Source organism: Barbatula barbatula, assembly GCF_947034865.1.
Source record: "Barbatula barbatula genome assembly, chromosome: 8".
In the NCBI taxonomy this organism is placed as follows: domain Eukaryota; kingdom Metazoa; phylum Chordata; class Actinopteri; order Cypriniformes; family Nemacheilidae; genus Barbatula; species Barbatula barbatula.
Genome location: NC_136771.1, coordinates 17,424,690 through 17,446,989, shown reverse-complemented (window position 1 = coordinate 17,446,989; position 22,300 = coordinate 17,424,690). Strand labels below are relative to the sequence as shown.

The following is a 22,300-nucleotide window of genomic DNA, read 5'->3' as shown; positions in this document are numbered from 1 at the left end:
GTGCCGGGGCCTTGTGGTATTCCTGTGCCAGGTAAGTAAGCCAATCAGAGCCCAGTGTGATTTCTTAACCCAGCCCCCTGTATCTGCCACTGGCCCCTGACCTTTCCTCAGGTTTTAAGTGACCTTTGACCTTGAGTCAAGTTGTAATGCCTTACCCGCTCAATCCTTTGTGTGTGTTACAGTGTTTGTGAGGTTGCACATGAATGTTCATTATATTTGTGTATATGTATATAACGGTCTCTGTAATTTGTCTCTGTAATGTCCCTTTCTTTGTCACACAGGTCCAGTGGATGTGAACATTTTGGCCAAATGTAATCCTTGTTTATCCAACCCCTGCAAGAACGACGGAACTTGCAGTAACCATCCTGTGGATTTTTACAAATGTACTTGCCCATTCGGTTTTAAGGTACGCACATTCTTTACCAAAATGCATTTTATGAATTGTAACTTTTTTTAACACAGAACACCCTGGCACACATAATATAATAAAGCAACCAGTTTCACTTTTAACCCTTTCAAAATGTCCCTTAGCGCTCAAACATTTAAAAAAAAAAGAAATTTGTATGTGCGCAGGGTCAGGACTGCGAGGAGCCGATTCACGCGTGCATCAGTAACCCCTGTCAGAACGGAGGCACCTGCAACCTTAAGGATGGAGATGAGAACACTCACTGGTGAGGATCATCATCATAACTTTGAAGTCATCTGAACTCCAGCTTATGTGCATATGTGTGTGAGACAGACAGAGGGATCATATTCTGATTCAATGGCTTTATTAGTCTTCTTCATTGTGCTCGGCTCCTGTCGAAAGCGGTTGAGTGACTTTGATTTGGTAAATTAAGTAAATGCTCAGATTAGCGAGTATGCGTCACTGCTGCTCTGGTAATGAAAATACTTTATGGGCAGAGTGTGTGTCTAATCTATCTTAATCAGACTGAAGTGTCTGAAACTGATCTGAGCTCTCTCATGCACTTGATCAGCCAATCAGTCTCTCTGTGGACATACGCAGCAGACAGACGTGTGTGTGTGTGTGTATGTATAGTGAGCTCATGTTCAGCAGCACGGTCATCTACACTCATCAATATTAATTTATCCTTTGTGATGGTGAATGAGAAGAGTTTCATTTGAGAACTTAAGCTTAACATGACCATTAGACACTAAAACTGCGTGTGATTTTCCATTTTTCATGTTTAATGCACAGAGACAGGCGTAAGCCATTCCTGGGTCAATAAGTCTCATGAATTGCTTACTGTAGTGGCTTACAGTTAGTTAGTACAGTTAGTTAAGTGAATAGACTTGTTATATATATAAACACAATATTATACATTCCATTGATGTGGTATAGACATACTGAGTACTCACACTCTATAAGGATCCTATATATATATATTTTACTGTCTATATAGTGTTACATTTTTCAATTTTTGAACTTTCCCTTTACACAGATATTACTGTTGAATAGCCTAAGAGTGAATATGAACTTGTTTTCTTTGCAGTATTTGGGGTATTGAAAAAACAGAGCATACTTTCGCTTATTTTTAGCTGTTTCTCCAGTTTTCATTTTTTGCAAATAAATGCAAGTAGAAACAATATATTAGAACATTGTTAGTAGTTCACAGAATAAAAGAAAAATTATAATTTTACCTTAAAACATAGCTATAAATAGAAAATTCTGTAAAACCGAATGGTCTTCATTTTTTCCGCAGCTATATACATTATATATATGGCTTTATAGTTTGTATAGGTGTGTGTTGATTTAAACTGCTGACATCCATGATTTTACGGTAAATAGTGTAGTGTTTGATTTAAAGTATGTTTGTCAAGTTTATTTTAATAGTGCTTTTCACTATTTGCATTTTTGTTAATAATTATAAATAAAGATTAATTCCCTTAAAAGTTATTGAATATGTATGTACACATATAAATATTACATTAGAGTACAATAGATTAATACGATAACAAACAATAATGATAGTATTGCGAGTCTTAGAAAAGATGAGCTAGAGATGCCTTTGGATACCTCATCAACAGATCTAAAAATTAATTTTCAATAATATTATGGATAACACAGTATTGGCGTTAGTATTGGTACGTTAGTACATCTTGTGTTTTGTGTGTTTTCAGGTGTTTGTGTCCAGATGGATTTGAGGGTGATGAATGTGAGATAAATATTGATGACTGTGAAGATAATGACTGTGAGAATAACTCCACATGTCTGGACGGCATCAACAACTACACTTGTCTATGCTCACCTGAATACACAGGTAACTCACAGACATTCACATGGTAATGCTCTGTGCCCTCTATGTTTTGTGTTTAACTGTCTGATGCTAACATGCTAATGCGCTGCTTGAGCTAACATGTCAAACACATCCTCTGTATTTCTGCTTTTCTGTCTTTTTTTGTCATTTCTTTCTCTCTTCTGCCAGCTGCTAATAATAATGAGGTGGAGAAAGGTCAGTTCACGCTCTGTTTCACTCTTTCTCCCATTGTCTCCTGTCCTCACTATTTCTGCCTATCCTGAGGGTAAAAAAGCATGAACCATCCTTAAACCTGGTTTCCCTGTCTAGCCAAGCTGGTCTAGTTGGTCTCTTAGCCGGACTAGCTAAAAAGTGCTTGCATTATTCCATTATCCAGGCTGGGAGTTAAAATGGTCTAAGCTGTGTTTTTTTTCAGAAAGGTAGTGTGTCCTCTAATGTCTGAAAAGCTTGCTGCTTGCTAACACATGACACACACATGTTGGGTTTCCGTGTTTTATGGGGACTTTACATAGACAATGATTTTTTACCGTACAAACTATATATTGTATCCCTATCCCCCACACAAACCTTTCTGCATATTTTACATTTTCAAATAAACATCATTTAATTTTATTTATAAGCTGCTTTCTTCATGGAAATGTCCCCATGAAGTAAAGAATTACTAGCATTCTCTGTTGAAAAAACAGCATATGCTGGGTTAGGTATGTTTAGATGCTGGTTGTCACGGATTGCAAGGACAAGACCCAATTGCAGACAGATCTTTAAACAAAAACCTGTATTAACAAAGAAAAGAACATTTATTTTAATGAAAGAACTTACAGATCAGACAAGATGTGGCGGGGGAGTTACAAAACAATCCGGCACAAGACAGAAAACACACAAGGGAGAAATTAAGGGGAGGTAACGAGGGTAACAGCTGAAGGGGCGGGGTAAAGCGGAGAACGGGAGAGCACATGGCACAATCAAAAGCCACGTGCTCTCAAAACTAAAACCAGAAATGGGGCTGTCATGATCGCTTCGGCCAGAACAAGAGAAACGTGACAGTACCCCTCCCCAAAGGGACACCACCTAGCGGCCCCAAGGGCAAACAAGACCTGAACAGAGCAAATAAATCAAAATCTAAACACAATTGCACAATTTCACCACTGGCTTCCACAATGGGAATAATAATCCAGGTTGGAGGAGAGCGTTTGAAAACCGGTTGGTTCACCTCAGACTTTAAACACGACGAGCAACAACTCAGCATGTACCTTTATAAACATGTAACAATCAGCTTTATCAGGAAATTACAAAAATTTAAATGGGATCAGATTAGACTGTGTGAGATTAAAATAGTTAAAAGGATATAAATTAAGTGTAAATGTTAAGTGTATTTACAATGTTCACAAAGACTTAAAACAACACACTAAAACCTGTTCATTAAAAGAACATGGTTCATTTAATATATAATTACAGAGAAATATATTTCTGAGAAGTACATCAAAACTAGACAGAACATATACTTTCTTATTTTTGTTTAAAATGAGCACACTAATAGCACACTTGAACAAACTTCTTTATGTGTGAGAGCAGCCCAAGATCCATCTAACATTTTGTCTATGGGGCGGTTTCTCAGACAGGGATTACTTTAAACCAGGACTAGGATTAAGTTAGATTAGAATAATTAAATCATTTTTAAAAACATCTTTTACAAACATTTGTGTACATCTTGAGACAAAACAATAGCACTGATATATTTGAAGATATTAATATAGGTTGTTTTCAATCCAACCCAGTTCAGGAAACCACCCCAATATTGCTTTGCTTATTTAATATGTGTTTGACTTTGTGTGTTTGCAGGGGAGCTGTGTGAAGATAAACTAGATTTCTGCGCTCCAGAGCTGAACATGTGTCAGCATGACTCCAAATGTATTCTGACTGCTAAGGGCTTCAAGTAAGTTTGATCACTGTGACCTTGTATCGTAGCCTCGGCCTCACACAGCATACATTCACCATCAGCCGGTCGCTTCCTAAGCATCCTGTGTTTTGCTATGGTATGCTGTTAAAGTGTACCAGACTTCTATGACTCAAAGAGCAACCGAGGTCAAGAGATCAGTATGGTAGAGCAGACGGTTGGAGTGCATCAGTACACTTCTGCTCATACAAGAACATGTCTTTAAATGACGCACTGAAATCCTTTCCTGTACAAACAGCACACAGGCACTTTCGGCAGTCACTCAAATCTGTTGGATCCGAATCCTGTTTTGGATACAATTTCATTGCTCGCCCTCCACCAGACGTCCAGCTCGCTCTTTCCGCTCGTCTTTCATTTCAGTCATTTATTCAGCAAGCCAAAACAATCGCTGGTGTTCAGATGTGTGCGTGTGTTCTCTGTTGATACGTGTAAGCGAGCAGCGGGCCACATAAGTTCATCTGGTGTGTTTTTATGCCCAACGGTGCAGATGTTAACACAACACTGGAGCTGTGTGGAATGCAGCTGTAGTCTCTGAGGTTCTGCGCTGTGTTTAGCTTCTGATATTCCATTACAGCTCTCCTGTTGGGTTAACTATAAAAATGGGTCAGAGAGGGTGTTTTAAAGATGCTACGATGCGATATGATGGGATGATGAATGTGTTTATGTAGTGCCGAGAGCTTTTGGGTTGCGTGTACGGTCATGAAAAATACTTTCGATGGTTTAACATATCAGAGTGTAGGAAACCGCTATGATGTGCAATTAGAGAAATCTAGCTTAAGAACACAGAATGGATTTCACCAATGTTATTTTTAAATAAAAGGAAGAAGTTAGATTTCAACCACAGCAACCTAAATGGGACGTGTGAAGTTGACACTTGCATGTCGAAAGTTCAAACTAGGGCTATTAAACGATTATGCATCCAGAATGACATTTTTTTGGTGACATAATATATGTCTGTGTACTGTGCATATTTATTTTGTATTCATAAACACATACACATACATGTATATATTTAAGACATATATAAAATTAGGGCTGTCAAATGATTAATTTAAGAATAAAAGAATAAAAGTTTGTGTTTACATAAAATATGTTTGTGTACAGTGCATATGAATATTTCATTTATAAACACATACATCTACAGGTATATATATTTAGTAAATATGTACATGCATTTATTCATATTTACCAATAATTTTAATTATATATAAATGTTTATTATTTTTGATATTTTTCTAAAATATATGCATGCATGTGTATGTTTTTATGAACACAAAATTGATATGCACAGTACACAGACATATATTATGTAAACACAAATTTAGTTATAATTTCAATGATATATAAATCTAAATATTTATTTACATACATTCATATATGTATGTATGTAAACGCAATCTTTTTTCAGCGATTAATCGCGATTAATGGTTTGATAGGCCTAGTTCAAACATCAAGACATATAGAATTATGTCTCTTGTTGTTTTTTTTTTAAGTTCAGGGTGTGAGTTTTCAATAATCCTTTTAAATCAATGATGTGCTTGTGTGTGTACAGGTGTGAGTGTACTCCAGGTTACACCGGAGAACACTGCGAGGTGGATTTTGATGATTGTGAAGATAACAAGTGTAAAAACGGGGCCCACTGTATTGACGCAGTTAACGGCTACACGTGTGTGTGTCCAGAAGGGTACAGGTGAGCACGAATACACACTATAAATATTTCACTACGGTGATGATTCACCGAGAGATCAGCATGTGAAACGTATCCTTTTGTGTGTCTGTGCAGTGGGTTGTTTTGCGACTTCTCTCCCCCGATGGTGCTGCCCAGAACTAGTCCGTGTGACCACTATGACTGTGCCAACGGTGCACAGTGTGTTGTCAAGGACACGGATCCGGTGTGTCAGTGTCTCCATGGTTACGAAGGCGTGCACTGCGAGAGGCTGGTCAGCGTCAACTTCATCAATAGGGAATCGTTCCTGCAGATCCCCTCCAACCTCATTACAGAAGAGGCCAATATATCATTACAGGTAAACAGTTCAGATTCATCATCACAGATACATGTTGTATACTTTACACATACTCATGTGGACTTTGTGTGTTATAGATCGCCACAGATGAGGACAATGGAGTTTTGCTGTATAAAGGAGATAATGAACACATTGCTGTCGAGCTCTACAGAGGCCGACTCCGAGTCAGTTATGACTCCGGATCATATCCACCATCTGCCATCTATAGGTACACACACACGTTAATGAATAGTTCTGCTTTCTGATGTGTTAAATGCATAGTTCACCCACAAAATCTAAAGTCCTGTCATCATGTTGGTAACCGAACAATGGTGGTACCCATTGACTTGCATTGGTATTGTATCCATACAGTAAAAGTCAATGGGTACCATCGTTATTTGGTTACCGACATTCTCCAGAATATCTACTTTTTTGTTCTGGAGAATAAATAAATTCATACAGGTTTGTAATGACAAGAGGGTAAGTAAATGATGACAGAATTGTCCTTTTTGAGTGAACTATCACTTTAAAACCGTTGACAAAGGCATACCTGTGGCAGCACATTACGTATTTCTGGTCCAAGTTACTAGCTTGCTTATTAGCTTGCTTACTAACTGAATAAAGTCTACTGTGCATTTCCAGCATTAAACCAAATTACTTAATTATTTCAGTAATATATAATACATTTGTTAATTGAACATTGTTGCTGGCGTTTTACTTAACTTCAGGGAAGCATTTAATTGTGTGTGAAATGTGGTGAGGAAATAAAACAGATTGGCTGATTCTATAAGCGTAAACTTTAAAGTCTCTTGTTTTCATTCTTAACTTTAAAGATGATAAATGTCCCTTTATCCTCTGTAGCCTCATCAGTTTAGCCCTTTCTTGTTTTTGACAGTCCAATAGCTCAAGAAAAACACTGTCTGCAGGTGTATTAGCCTCACTGTCTCTCTCTCTCTCTCTCTAGTGTGGAGACGATAAATGATGGCAGTTTTCATGTAGTGGAGCTGGTAGCGAAGGATCAGTCTCTTTCTCTGTCTATTGATGGAGGCAGCCCCAAATCCATCACTACTTCTAACAATCCCAGTGCTGCTCCCAGCCCGGCACCACTTTATCTCGGTGGTATGTACACACCTAGCATTTTACACTTTTTGAAGAGGTTAGAACATCTGTGTTTAGTGTTAAATATCCTTTATGTCCCTAAAAATGATCACTAAACTTACATGATACACTAACCAGACTCTATTTTAGCTGTAACGCCACTTCAAATTGTCAAATTATTACTTAATGTTCTCTCTTACTCTATCAGGAATTCCACAGCAGTCTGGATTGGCCTCCTTACGTCAGGGTCCCGGGAGGAACGGCTCCAGTTTCCACGGCTGCATCCGAAACCTCTACATTAATGACCAGCTGCAGGACCTCACCCAGTTCTTGCTGCAGGAGGGGGTGGTGCCAGGCTGCCAGCCGTGCCAGCGGAGTGTGTGCGCCCACGGACAGTGTCATACCACCGGACACTCGTCCTTCAGCTGTGAATGTGAGGCGGGGTGGACCGGTCAACTGTGCGACCATCAGATCAACAACCCGTGTGACGGGAACAAGTAAGAAACACAAACACACTTCAAAGCAATATAATGAAGACCGCTCATTGAGACAATCATTTTCTGTACTAAGATAGTATATTTTTTTGTCCCATCAGGCATTGTGTTGTGCATTCAAAGGTCTATGTTCTGTCTGTCTGTTTCAGATGTATCCACGGCGCATGTGTGCACATAAACTCATATTCGTACAGCTGCCGCTGTCTCCCGGGCTTTACGGGTGTGTTGTGTGATGAAGAGGAGCAGATGAGTCCCTGTCAGTACATCGCATGTAAACATGGCCGTTGTCGTGTGTCAGGGCTGGGCAAGGCCTACTGCGAGTGCAACAGCGGTTACACAGGGCAAAGCTGCGATAAAGGTATGACATGCTTGTGGTACGGTGTGTGAGGAACGGTGTGCTATGACTTTTATAAGCGATCAGGTGGGGGGGTGCGATAGGGGGGCAAAAGATCACCCGAATAATCCCATTGACTAAACATCATAGCTCCGAGCGAGGATTTCGTAGAAACATGCGGGTTACCACATTTGAGGAGGCTTTCAGGCTCTTTAAGATCATGCACCACAATGGGGTGTAGGTTGTACCCCTAGGGCGTAAGAGCCACCAAAATTTCCCTATATAGTACTTTTAATGGACCCATTGACTGCAATTAAAAAACTAGATACAGATTTGAGAGCCCCCCAAAATTCCCCATTGACAGCCACGCCCAAAGCAACCATTTACAGCAACCTAGCAGTCGATCCCATAGACTTCCATTATAAAAGGTCCATATGGATATCTTTGCAGCACAGTGTCTTAGAGACATGTGTTTGGGCTCATTTTAGTCAGGCAACCAATCAGTAATGGTTAGCCTAGCAACCATTTAGCAATATCTCTGAATAGGAACATCGTAGAGACACGGGAGTTGGTTCGTTTCACTCATGGTTTAGAGTATTATCAATTGGCAGATGCCAAGACACGCCCATAGCAACCAAACACATTAGCCTAGCAACCGTTTAGCAAGACTATTATCAGAACATCTTAGAGTCATGGGGATAGGTTTGATTCATTAGTACTTAAAGTGTCATCACCCTAGTGCCGAGTTCCGCGGTTTGCCACAGAGCATCACTCACACTTTCTTTAGAAAATGTGTCTATCTAGTTATTATTCTTGTTCCGCCAAATGTTGGGTGCATAACTTGTCCCGCAGCTTTTGTCATAGACCCATGAATGAGGGCTCAAATCGAGCGGTCCATTGAGGAATGGTGTACTATGACTTTTTTAAGCAATCGGGTGGTGGGTGTTCGATAGGGGTGAAAAGACCACCCGAAAAATACCATAGACTCAACATTGCGCCGAACTTTGACGGGTCGTAGCTCAGAGCGAGGACTTTGTAGAAACATGCGGGTTACCACATTTGAAGAGGCTATCAGGCTCTGTAACAACATACATCACAATGGGGTGTAAGTTGCACCCCTAGGGTGTATGAGGCTTTTAATGGGACAGAAAACATGCCCATATAAGGCGTTTATCTGGCTTATCATGCTAGCAATATGACAATCATGTTAGCATTATATTAGCAAACATGCTAATTGTGTTTAATTTATAGTAGCAACATGCTAATCATGTTAACATCATGATAGCAACATAGTTATCATATTAGCAAACATGCGAACAACATGCTAATCATGCTAACAAACATGCTAATCGTGTTACCATCGTGCTAACAACATGTCTCGTGTTAGCAAACATACTAGCAACACTTTTACTATTACACTAATAAATAGCTTTATTATGCTAACAAAAATACCAATCATGTTAGCATAATGCTAGAAACATCCTAATTGTGTTAGCAAATGCTAGTAAACTTGCTAATCATGCTAACAAACATACTAATGTTAACATTATTGTAGCAATGTGCTAATTGTGTTAACATCATGTTGGTAAACATACTAATCACGCTAAAAAACCTTTCAAACTATGTCACACTTTATAGAACAGGCTTTGTCAAGCCAACATAAAGTTTGTTATCAAACTTTACAATCTAGTTATGATATAATATTTTTCCTATTCCCAGACATTTCCTTAGGAAGATGTGATTTTTTGGGGGTCTTTTTGATTCACATGCATTATTGGTTTTGTGTTCACAAGTGCCACAAAAAACACAAAATTTTGTACCATTCCAATAAAGTAAAATAAATCATCCTAAGTGACCTAAGAGTACCAGAGGGTTAAAAGATGTTGGCTTGCTTGGCTGTTGAAATGCTAACCTTTTCTGTAACTAATCTTGCGCTGTTATTATTGTTTTTTATACTAACGTTATTTTTCAACCTTTCCAAAACCTTCAAGCTGCTACTGAAAGCGGTATGGACCCCACTCAGGTCCGCCAGGTGAGGGCTGTGAGTGTGTCTGCATTGTCTTAAATTTCCTACTTTAACCACTAAAACATCTCACGCTTTAAGTTCCAAAAGCTCCCCCAAACATCTTTCCTCTTTTCTACTTCTATTGTATGTATTTTCTTAAGGTTTACCTTTCAATATTTCAGGGAAAATATAATGGCAAGATCATTATTGATATACTAAATGTTATACCATACATATAATAGTGTTGTGTGGTGCTCAATGCTTTTTTTGGTTTCTCGCTGCAGAGATGGCGTGTCGGGGGGAACGGGTCCGAGATCACTATCAGACGCAACAGGGATACGCAGCGTGCCAAAGCACAGAGAAGGTCTCCCGCTTAGAGTGCCGGGGCAGCTGCGAAGACGGGACGTCCTGCTGCGCTCCCCTCCGCAGCAAGCGCAGGAAATACACCTTCCAATGCACAGACGGCTCCTCTTTTGTACAGGAGGTGGAAAAGGTTGTCAAGTGTGGCTGCACAAAATGTCCATCCTAAATATGACACAGAAGAAATATTTCCTCACAACCCACCCTCCCCACTCCTCGTCCTTCTCGTTTGAAGTCCCCCGTTTTGTTTTACCTTTTTTGTCAGTGTTGGACTAATGTATTTTCCTTCAAAGGAGATAATGGATTACTGTAAGATAAAGAACAAACCTATTTTTTATTATGAAGCGGAGAAAAAAAGACAAAAAATAGATCTTAGAGTTTTTTTTTATTTGCCATCATTTTAGGAACTGTGACATTTTTACATTTTTTTTCCATACCACCTCACACGAGAATGGAAACGCACCCGTGTTGACACCCGTCGTGTGTGTCCTCCTTTTACGTGGTTTTCTGGACTGTCGCAAAGTCATTTTACTTGGACTTCATTATGGTGACATAAAGAATCACCACAGAGACTGCAAAGGGATTGGCTGAGAGCACGGGTATCCCCTCCTACTTTCTTACAGAGAACACGCTATCATAGCTGCTCCTGTTCATTCACTGACACAGTTACACCCCCTGCACACCTTAAACACTCGGTGTACACGAATGATGCTATTCAAGCATGTGCACATAAACACCCTTCTGACTCACTTTATAAACCATGTGTATTTATTGTATCAAAAATACTGTCACATTACTTATACTCGCTATAGCCCTTCTTTTACCTGGAGTTACAGTTGGAATTTCTTAATATATATTAATTTATATTCGTCCTCTTACCGATTTAAATCACTCATAGCTTACTGAGTAGGATAACTAACGTTGTGTCTCCTTCATTTGGTTGGTTTGACCAATGGGACTGTCGTATTTACATATAAAAAGAAATGAAAAAAAAACGTAGTGGTGTTATGAATCTTCAAATGTGAAGTGAAAACATTGTATATTTTTGTCCAATCTCCTAAGAATTTGTATGGTGACACAGATGTGCTTTATATTAGAGTTTAAATGTATAGTTCAAATTTCCCCATGTATTATGTATAGAGCACACTCCCTAGGTCAAAATAACAGTAGTGTCCATAGCTGTCAAGAAACCTCTTTTTAAAATGTTCCAAATCCTTTTTAACGATACAACTAGAAAGAAAAACTGTGACTTTTTTTCTAAATGATACTACTTTGTTACCACTCTGTTTCCCCAATGTTAACATGTTGCTGCTAAATTGGTATTGTAGACTTTGGATGACGATGCTTATGTTTATTGTAGAGGACGTTGCTCATTCATTGAGCAAATTGTTTTACTGATCAATGAATAAAGATGTCCCCTCCCTCCTACACACTTTTCCTGTCTATGTAACACTTCAACCTCATGCAAATAATGTTTAGGGCAGAATATACACAGTTTACATTGACTCACAGTAGCACTTCAGCTTATAGATGTTTAAAACAAATAAAGCTGAATCAAATTATTGTTTAATACCATGCTGCATTAAAAGCAATCATACAATCATTATTTGGTTGATAATAACCAGATGACTGTACTGCACAGTATCCGACATATTACACTGCTACTCAAATGACTCGCGCACACGACATCAACTCAGCTTTGTAAGGAACGATAGAGCACTGCTGCCATCTTGCGGTCTCACAGAAGAATTACACTCAGCAGGCAGGTGAAGAGTTCCTGATAATATACCCAACACATTATGAGGACACTGAGAGAAGGCTAAACAAATGAACTGCACATGATCTAAACGCTGTTAACAGTTCGCTTTTCTTGGCGGTCATGTTTACTGTTACTATCCAGGATACAAATGATTGAACAAACTTTGGTGACTTTTTAGGCCACATGCAGGGTGAAGATATGAGATGAAGATATCGTGTTTTTTTTCTGGCTAACGTTGCAGCTTTTAATAACAGGTATCATCATTTTCATCCATGGCCATTGCAGACACAGCCACGCACCGTAATGCTGTGAAATATTTTGCTTCTCAAATATCCTGGTGACAAAACGAACAGTAATGCTGTAGCGGACTCTAGTGGACACGACGTGAAGCTGCATGTGATACATTTGGCAGACGCTTTCATCCCGTGACTGCATTACAAAGTATAGATGTCATTAGTATGTGTTGAAATCGATCCAATCACGCAATGCCCTGCCAACAAAATACGAACAAAATTTACTTACGTGCTTGCATTATATTTTTGGCTAAATATTCTGACAGTACGACTTTGATTTCAGTAAAATCTTCTGGTTACTCATTCAGGCAGCAGTGTGAGACTTTCTGTGATGCAAAAATAAAATATCATTGTTTTATTTCGAATAAGCAGCAATACTAGAAAGCTTTTTTGGTACAAAATGCCTTTTTATTGTTTGAATTCATTGCACAAGTCATGAGACGCTCGTTCCAAACAGATTGCTATAGATTTTAGAAGTAACACGATGTAACAATAATGACAACAACTATTAAAAAAAGAAGTAAGTATTTTGTCAGCGTGAGAATCACACGGTGGTTAACATGAACGAAGTGTAGACCTTTGAGCCGATAGTATTACTGTATGAATCAGTATAGAGTGGAATTTTGTAGATATCTTTTACCCGTCACTTCGACCTCAGCTTTAAATCCCCAGTATAGTTTACCAATAGGCTCTGCACACAATAATCTCCACATACACTTAAGGGTAAAAGCATATTGGTGAAAAAAAATGAAATGAAATGAATGTATTTTTTACTCACAGAAAGAAAAAAGTAAATGCTTATAAACAAACTAAGATAAATGATACACACCCCAAATAAATTTTCACATTACTTAACATCATATCTAAATGACGCCCCTTCAGTTAACAGAGTGACATCTTTACATGCTTACATATAAGGTCAACGTTTAACCATCAACAAATGAAAAACTTCACAAATGCTCTCACCATCAAAGTCGCATTTCCATTCATAGCAAATCTTTCAAGCAGACGCCTCGATATGTGTGTAAAAATCTTATTCAATCTATTATAAATATAATTGAATAAAAAGAACAGTTCTATTGATCCAAACAACTTGATTCTTTCCAAAATGGCAGACAGCTTCCCGATAGCCTAGTGAAACTACAAAACAATGTTAAGCGGCATTCTGTCAAGACAATCACAGCAAACCAAACAAAATCAATCACCCATCCAAATGAAAACCAAAAATCAATTCTATCCATGAAAACTATTGACCAGTCTAAGCTAAAAATAGATTTTTGTTTTCAAATATTAGCTATATAACCCCTCTCTTAAATTCATATAATAGGAAATCCCATAAGATCTACAAAATATAGCAAACAACCATCTTGAAAAAATAGTTTTGCTTCTTTAAATATTTAGAATACATTCATGACTATTAGTAGTGCCATTCTGAACGGTGGCAGGGTGGCTCTGCCTATTCATTGTCGTTGTTGCTTGGATCCCTCTGTGGCGTCACTTGGGTCAGTATCTAGTTTGGTATTCATGGTGCCATCTGTTGAAGTCATTATAGAAGAGGACAATGCTACCAGATGCCATACCGCTGATGATGCATCTACACAGTCAAAACAAGACAGAATGAGAGATAGAGAGAAAAGGTGTTTCAGAAAAGGCGACCACAGGGATACATTTGAAAATCTATGTACACTGAAGATCAATATGTAGTGTGAATAAAGCTGGTGTTCTGTGTTCTACCTTTGGTCATGTGACATAGCCATGGAGCGTATTCCCGCATCACATCCTGGGTACGTAAAGAGTTTCTTGAGATCGTGAATCTGCCAAACAGTGAGAACTCCTCCATCGCCTCCAGATAGCAGATACTGTCCATCTTTACTCATCAACATCGCCTAGAGATGAACACACAGACAATCAGACATACTTAGTTATATGGAAGAAGTTTGTTTTTCATGTACCGTGTGCCACGTTTCAATGTTTCAAGGTGTCCTTTCATGTTGCCTGGTGATACATAGCTCTTTGTACAGGGTGATGAATGTCCGGTGCGTTCGTCTGGTCTGAGATTAGAAGGGTTTACTGACACCCCTGCAGACCTCAGAGCGAGCGTGCCCTGCCAGCCCACACAACCTATTCCATCCCAGCATGCACAGGGGCCAGCCTGGCGAACAGTTTGTTTCTTAAAGCGCTCTAGTGGTGGTATCCTGCGGTGAAGGGCAGACAGAGCACGAGATTTATTCCGTTCATCTGGTTTTCCTGTGTGCACATGGGCTGCGTAACACTTTAGAGGTCCCACGAGAAACACAGATAATATAGAACAGCAAACACACTGGGCTCTTTCATTCACTACGCACGCACACACACACAAGAGAGAGGATGCTGTAATGGGGCAGAGTGTTTGCAAAGTGCCTATTAAGTGTCATTAATAAGAATTAATGTATACCTTCGACTAAGTACATTAAATGTTTATTTTCCTTTTAGAAATTTAGATTATTTATCATTTTTAATGTTCCGAGGTCATCACACTGAGGGGAGAAATGTGTCTTTAAAATGTGAGGCTTAACCACAGCAGAATGTTAAATGGGCTAAATCTTATTTAGGATAAGGGTTCCTTTACACAACAGTCCAAAAACATGAATGATTGTTTTCTCTTAAGTTTCAAAAATAAATCGCCATAATGTCTGCAGGCTGCATCCTTACAAATGACAAATATGATTTATTTTTGTAATAGCTGTTAAACAAGAGAACAAAATGACATGACATTCTTGACAACAAAAAAACTTAAATAATAAAATATAATAAATGAGATTGTATTCCTTAATAAGTTTAAATATATATTATATACATTAGGTTATATACAGAAATAGTATACCATTACTGACAAAATAGGTCCTGCTTGTGAAATTTAGCGCCATCTAGTGGTGAGGTTACGGATTTCAACCAAGGGCTCACTCCACCGCTCACCCCTCCCTTTTGAAGCACTACGGTGGCTGACACAGGATTAGTAAGTGGTCAATTTTCTGTTTCTTTACCAAAGGAGATAACCTATTTACGAAATGTACTCTGTAGAGCAGTTTGTCTGTTAAGGGCTACCATAGAAACAACATGGACAATTCCATGTGAGGGGACCCACAGTGTATGTAGATAGCCTACATAGATAGCTCGTTCTGAGGTAATAACATCACCAGCATTTTTGACCATTTCCACAAAACTTTGAAGGGTTCCCAGAATGTCTTAATGTATATGAACATAAAACATTACATACAATTGTAACACTTCAGTATATAAGCTATGGGGCAATTCTCACAATGGACTTTTTGTTATTAGCATATTTATTATTGGCTAATTGGCTGGTTATTAGTACTTATAACGCACATATTCTGCATGACCGTACTCTACTTCCCCTAATCCAACCCAATACCTTAACCTAACAACTACTTTACTAACTATTAATAAGCAACAAATTAAGAGTTTATTTGGGAAAAAGTCGTAGTTAATGGTTTGTTAATGTCGAGAACTGCCCCCTATACTGAAGTGTGACCCATACAATATATCAAATGCGTCCCCTCCTGTATAAAAGTAAAAACATGGAAAGCCAGAAAAACCTGTCTAATTAAATGAACTTTATCACCTTATTCTAAGCAATATGCTGGGAACAATTTAGCTTTTATCAAGGGCTGTGCGCTAAATCGAAAATTAACCACAGGCGATAGTCAGTGATTTATTATACACAGCTTGTCAGTGACGTACGGTTAAAGGTTTAAGGCGGGATGTTCGATTTCCGAATTAGTCATGTTAAGACAAAGTCGGGCCGAGTCCCAAAACAACCTTGTAGCCAATCAGCAGTAAGGTGCACACGAGCGCTGACAAAAGCGAAAGATGGGGGTAGGGGTGTGTTTGTTTATGTGATTTGAACATCAACAACGGCTAAGAAAAAATTCCTTCCAGAGCCATTGAGAGAGAGAGAGTTGCGACAACGGTAGTTCACATTTTTCCTGTGTCACGTGATTCATGGAGCCTTCAGATAGTTCCAGGAAGTTATGTTTTCTTCTTAATCTTTATTTCTTTTTTTTCATTAAAAGGCTTTTTTCTTTAAATAGGCTAAAAGTTCACTTCAATCGGTCAGTTTTACTGCAGCCTAGTAACTTCGGGGAGCTATTGAGAGACTCCATGAACCGCCAATGCTGTGAAAAAACTGTTCCATTGAAGTCAACGGAGTTGACGTGAATCTCACTCTCAATGGCTCTGCTCAAGCCGTCTAACTGACATCATTGGAGATGAATCGCTACTAGAGGGCAGAAGTGCATCTTTTTTATTTCGATTGAAGATTATGAGTGCACCTGAATTTATATTTACGAATATGCAATATTCTATGAAAAATAGGAATCTTTTTTTTTCACAGGGACTTTAAACTTGATTTTGCTCTTTAAACACACTCTCACAAGCCATCTCCTTTCCCCACAGTATTAGTGTAAAGACCTTCCCAGTATTAATCATAATGATGGATCTGCTAGATCTGTGTCCAGCACACATCAGACGGCTACAGCAGCTGGGATCTGAATGTGCCTGCAATCTCTTTTAACTTGTTTTGGATGTGCCTGAGATCGGTGTAATCATGGTTCAGGTTACACTGTGGTAAACCCCAGATCATTTCAGTTTTTCTGGTATGAAGACAAAGCTCAGCGTCTCATTTAAACAATTGCAAATTCAAGCATCCGCTTGAATATCCTTTACCGTCCAAAAGGCTGTTTAAAGACTCCACCCTGTGACTCACTCTGTGATTTGATAATAATGTTCTCCTCTCACTGCTACAGCATGATTAAGTCTTCTTGACTTTTTTCTTAAAAACGTCTGAGAAAATATAACCGTACATAATCCAGCATGCACGGTGGTCCCTCTGGGCCGCGTCTGGAAGAAAGGTCTGTGAGAAGCAGAGATGTTCAGGTTGCGATGCGGGTCGGGTCAGCATCATAAATCAACGGCCTCCTCCAGGGCCGCCATTCCGGAATCTTCCAAGATGGCCGCCGTAACTCGGATATCTGACTTACTGTCGGGCCATGATATTAAACAACAGGGTTGAGTCGGATGATGCCCCACAGAGGAGAGGCTCTGGCTTTTTTCTCCTGATCTTCTGATCTGTCTTTGTTAGGTCAGGATATGTCTGGCACGAGTAAAGACCGGATTTATGAAGACTTTAATGCAGTCCATTGCTAACGCGCCCACAGCCTTGGAAAAGTCTGCTAAAATGGTTACTAATAGACAGAGACTCGCTTGTGGACTCAAGAGAGCCATTCATGTATTATTTCTACTTGTCCAAATTAATGTTCTGTCAGACCATCAGCGTAAGGACTCACTTTAACCGCTGCAACAAACTGTCTCACAAACACACACTCAAATACAAAACCACATACACACTACATATATAAAGTAGTGTGTGAAAGTGCTCAAAAGTGACAGCAATAATTATGCTGTCAATGGCATGAATACACAGTGATTTTTCAGCCTGAGACTGGACTATACTGGATTTTAATTTTGTGTTTGATGATATTTGTGGTGCAAAGTACCGATATCCACGATTGCTGATATATTGTCTTGTGTAAATACTACAAACATGATATGATAAATAATTCACCTGACAGTATCTGGTTGACACTTTTTTGGGAAAAGAGGAAACACAAACAAAACCTAAGATTATGTCATCAACTTCATTCCTTTGGCCACAATAATTGTGCAGTAAACATCTGATATATTAGATTTTATTTATTGACAGCCTACATGGTGATTTCTAGCCTGAAGCACCATCAGAGGATGTGTAAGGAGGACTGAGGTGTGCAGATAGAACACGTTATTGTATTCAAGAAGAGCTTAATGGAACACAACAGAATGAAATTAAAGAACAGGGCATTAAGTTATTTAACAATTCAAATATATTTAAACTTAAACCAATGATGCTCATGCCGAGAAAGAAACAGTGAGATGCTATGGGCAGAGAGAGAGTCGAAAAATGTGAGTACTTAACTCTAACCCCTAAGACCTGCATATCTGTTTCTTACGGACCCCTGTTGGCCAGGAGAGGTATTGCAATTTGTTGCAACGCACATGCGTCCTAAGAGTTCGGAATTTTTTTTAAATGTGCAAAGAAGAAAAAAAATCTTCGATATTCAGAGAATCCACAAGTTTAGTATTTATGTTTATAATACTACACGTACATGTACTGTATAGCAACATACAGGGTCGTGTTACATGTTGAAGCGTTCTATAGGATTATCTGAATGATAAAGAATAAGCAGCATGTGATTTTACAGTGTGTTAAACAGGAGAACCGCCCCTCTTTCGTCACTCCGTCACTCTTCCTGTGCTGTTTTTTGAAAACAAATGGAAACTGGACACAATGAGGAAACTAATCAAGCTCGGAGAAGCAGAGCCGAGGAGCGAGTAACTGAGCCCGTCTGCTAAATGGGATGCAGGTGTGCAGGGCGAAGAGAGAGAGAGAGCTCTGTGCATTTTCCCAGGCCTAAAGGAAAGAGAAAGTGATGGAGCAGGAATGAGAGCTGGCTTATTTTGGGACTTCTGCCCGCTGGTGACGAATGTGTCTTCTTATGCGGGAGGGCTTGCTGCAGGCCATACCGCTCTTTTTCACATACACATGCGAGTTGAGTGGCATTTTGTAGCCCTGCTGATCAAAGAACAGCTTAAGGCCCCTAGGGCTCAGGAGCCAAGAGAAAGAGTGCTGGAGAGAGAGAGAGACGGCACCAGAGGCAGACAGAGCTCGGAGATCATGCCAGCGTTTAATCACACGCTCGACAGTTGACATGATACAGCACAGAGACCGAGAACAGAGGGAGATGGAAAGAGAGAAAGAAAGAAAAAGACGAAATGGCATGAGCGAAAAAGAACGAGCCGCTCAACCTGTTGCTCTGTTGTGGACTGACGGATGATTTCTGAGTAACTGTAAAGTGAGGAGTTCTATGTGGATCATGTTTACCTTGATGTTGTCTTCCACTTCCATGTGTCCCAAGAGTTTTCCATTGATGCTGAACACACAGAAGTGGCCCTTGTCGTAATAAATGACGCAGTGACCCTCAGTAGAGACCAGAACCAGACGAGGCAGCACACAGCCGTCGGGGCCTTCCAGAGTCCTCAGCAGATCACCGTTCATGGAGTGGATGAGACACGGACCCTCTGTTCACACACGCATGCACACACGCTTACTTGGCTGAATCTAAATGAAGACTTTACAGACTTTCTACTTTTTTTTACACAGCTAAATCTAAATGAACATTCTGCACTTTTTACAATACGAAAACCTTTATATTTTATTAGAATAGCATTTACAAAAAGCGTATAAATTTGTCCCCGCAGGCGAATTAGTTGTAAAAACAGTATAAATCAAATATAGACACATTAACAAAGTATTTATGCATATATGTGTGGTTCGCCCTACCTCTACAGCCACTGATGACCAATCCAAGCTCTGCACACACGCTCGCACACGTCACCTCACAGTCATGACCCGTCAGGATCGCTCGAGGAGTCACAAACTCTGCTGGAGACGCAAACACACATGCAGGGTTAGTTTCATCTAATAGAATTCCATTGTTTGACCGCCCTCAAACAAACTTTTGAACATTATTAGATTTGAAGATACAAAAAACTATCACAAAACTAAACTGTATGTACGTTTTTGGTTGTCTACTCTGTGATGGTTGTACAGCAGTTAGTGAGTGTTATCACTGAAATGAAAGGCAGACAAGCATTCACTAATTCAACAACTGTTTTATGGATGCTTGGGAAGTTAAAAATGTTTTTTATTGTGTTTGTTAGCTGTATTTTTAAAACAGAAAAGGCCTTTATCTGTGGAGAGGATGATCATTTTGTTTTAGAAATTAGGTCACATTTTATCTGAAACTCCAGCTTGAGACAAGAACTTAAACTATAATTCTAGTAATAAAATAATGCTTTTTTATTATTTAAACAGCAGTTATTACAACATTTACTGTAAATATTTATACTATAGTTTTTTTCTGGTTGATATCTACAGTGTGTGCATGGTGTAAGTTATGAACAGAATATAAAAGCCATTGAGAAAAGCTATAGAGGTGGAGAAATATACGCCTACAAAGAAATCTTGATTTATGTGCAATAGTAAGTTGCGCCTACGGAAACATTTTACCATTAAAATAGTGATTCCCTAAATTGCTTAAAAGTGTCAAAATAATATAATTGTGTTAATTAACCAGTGAATCTAACTAATCCATAGCTGGATACATAAACCAGTCAAACATATACTGCTTCAACAAAGCTGACCTCACTCACACACGCACACACAGTGTAGATGTGGAGGTTTCATTAGGTGGTAAACTTCCTCAATGTCTCAGATTTGAGTTATACTCTACAACTCTGGGGATTAAAGCCTGATGTCGGATTGTGCCCTGAAAATATCAATAAAACTGATATATTGGTGTATCGTTTAACCTTCCCCGCCATCGGCCACCATTTGGTTCGCATTAGGACAACATCTGATTACAATCTAATACCTATATACTGTACACTATTTATCTGTACTGCAAATATGCACTAGAGAGTATCATTTATCTGTAGAGAGAAAGCAAAAAAAAAGAGTCTGATTATATACATAAACATCACACAAGACAATTCTGGAAAAACATTTGAAACAGAAGCACTGGATCATCTGTATAAATCAGACTTCTGCGTCATTTGGTCACTAGATGGCAGTGTGGTCAACAGAATCCATCAACACACTAAAGAGACTGAGCCTCTGTATTACCAGCTAATCAAAGACCTTTAACTATTAACATTAAATATCATGTGAAACACATATTTAACATTTTACCTTAAGAAGACTTAAAGGGCAAGGTTTGCTGTATACAAGCACTAAACAAAGACCAATATCCAACCAATAAACCTTTTTAGGGAAAAAACCTGAAAACATTTCCATGATTTTATCGTGAAATATTTAAAATTCTCTGATATTTCAAGATTTTCCAAGACCATAAAATCCCTAGTTATAAAAATCTGCCCAAAAAAGAGACATTATCATAAAGTTGAACCTTATAAACCTGTTATGATAACATATAAAGGATATACGTTGATATATGTATCATTTTGTTTATCAGAGTTCTATTACACACATTGACAATTTCTACACAAAAGGGATTCAAATACCATTTCTACATATAATGAAGGTTTGTATATTAACCCTACACACATAATGTACCACCACTGAGATAAATGTACAACGTTTCAGTAAAAGTCCTGAACTTTAAGCCTTTAAGACTCTTAATGGCCCTGACATTGACCATCCACCCACCGTCATATTTACTTCTACACACGCTCATTGCCCAAATCACAATTAGTCATAAATCCCGTCCTATTTGTAAAAAAACACTTAGCAGCATCCAAAACCTCCAAATTAGCACACGGCTAGTGTGTGCGTATGTGTGCACGCAGAGGGCTTTGATCAGAACCGTGGCCATATGGTTAGTGCGAGCAGGGGAAATGCCTGTGGCATTTTTCACTTTTATTGAACGTTCCTTGACTCTCTCAGATAGATGGGACTGAACTCTCCTGAGCCCGGGACCGCAGAGTCACATTTGCTGTCTCCCTCTGTGGCCCTCCGACCTCCACTTTCACTCACACATACAGAGGCAAGCCCATTCCATTTATGGTGTGATACTAGCCTGAAACTCAATCTTCTGAGCAGAGCCCTGCTGTGGTCAGATGAAACTAG

General features: G+C 39.0%; 2 protein-coding genes across 2 annotated transcripts in view; one reads left to right on the top strand and one right to left on the bottom strand.

Moving 5' to 3' along the window:
* slit2 (slit homolog 2) overlaps window positions 1-11,940 on the top strand; it is a gene marked incomplete at its 5' end in the record, with an annotated part of 61,708 nt that extends 49,768 nt beyond the window's left edge. The window contains 11 exons of the mRNA XM_079462722.1: window positions 282-406; window positions 574-671; window positions 2,122-2,261; window positions 4,098-4,191; window positions 5,765-5,902; window positions 5,996-6,236; window positions 6,314-6,444; window positions 7,180-7,334; window positions 7,522-7,810; window positions 7,957-8,165; window positions 10,431-11,940. Coding sequence (XP_079318848.1) covers window positions 282-406; window positions 574-671; window positions 2,122-2,261; window positions 4,098-4,191; window positions 5,765-5,902; window positions 5,996-6,236; window positions 6,314-6,444; window positions 7,180-7,334; window positions 7,522-7,810; window positions 7,957-8,165; window positions 10,431-10,675 — 1,865 coding nt within the window. The 3' untranslated portion in view covers window positions 10,676-11,940. The remainder of the gene's footprint in view (window positions 1-281; window positions 407-573; window positions 672-2,121; window positions 2,262-4,097; window positions 4,192-5,764; window positions 5,903-5,995; window positions 6,237-6,313; window positions 6,445-7,179; window positions 7,335-7,521; window positions 7,811-7,956; window positions 8,166-10,430) is intronic.
* A 1,010-nt stretch (window positions 11,941-12,950) lies between these two features.
* The window catches only part of lrba (LPS-responsive vesicle trafficking, beach and anchor containing), a 193,011-nt gene continuing 183,661 nt past the window's right edge, over window positions 12,951-22,300 (bottom strand). Inside the window, exons 53-56 of the mRNA XM_079462381.1 lie at window positions 19,994-20,095; window positions 19,535-19,731; window positions 14,293-14,444; window positions 12,951-14,152 (exon numbers count right to left, since the gene is read on the bottom strand). Of these exons, the coding sequence (XP_079318507.1) occupies window positions 14,062-14,152; window positions 14,293-14,444; window positions 19,535-19,731; window positions 19,994-20,095 (542 nt within the window). The 3' untranslated portion in view covers window positions 12,951-14,061. The remainder of the gene's footprint in view (window positions 14,153-14,292; window positions 14,445-19,534; window positions 19,732-19,993; window positions 20,096-22,300) is intronic.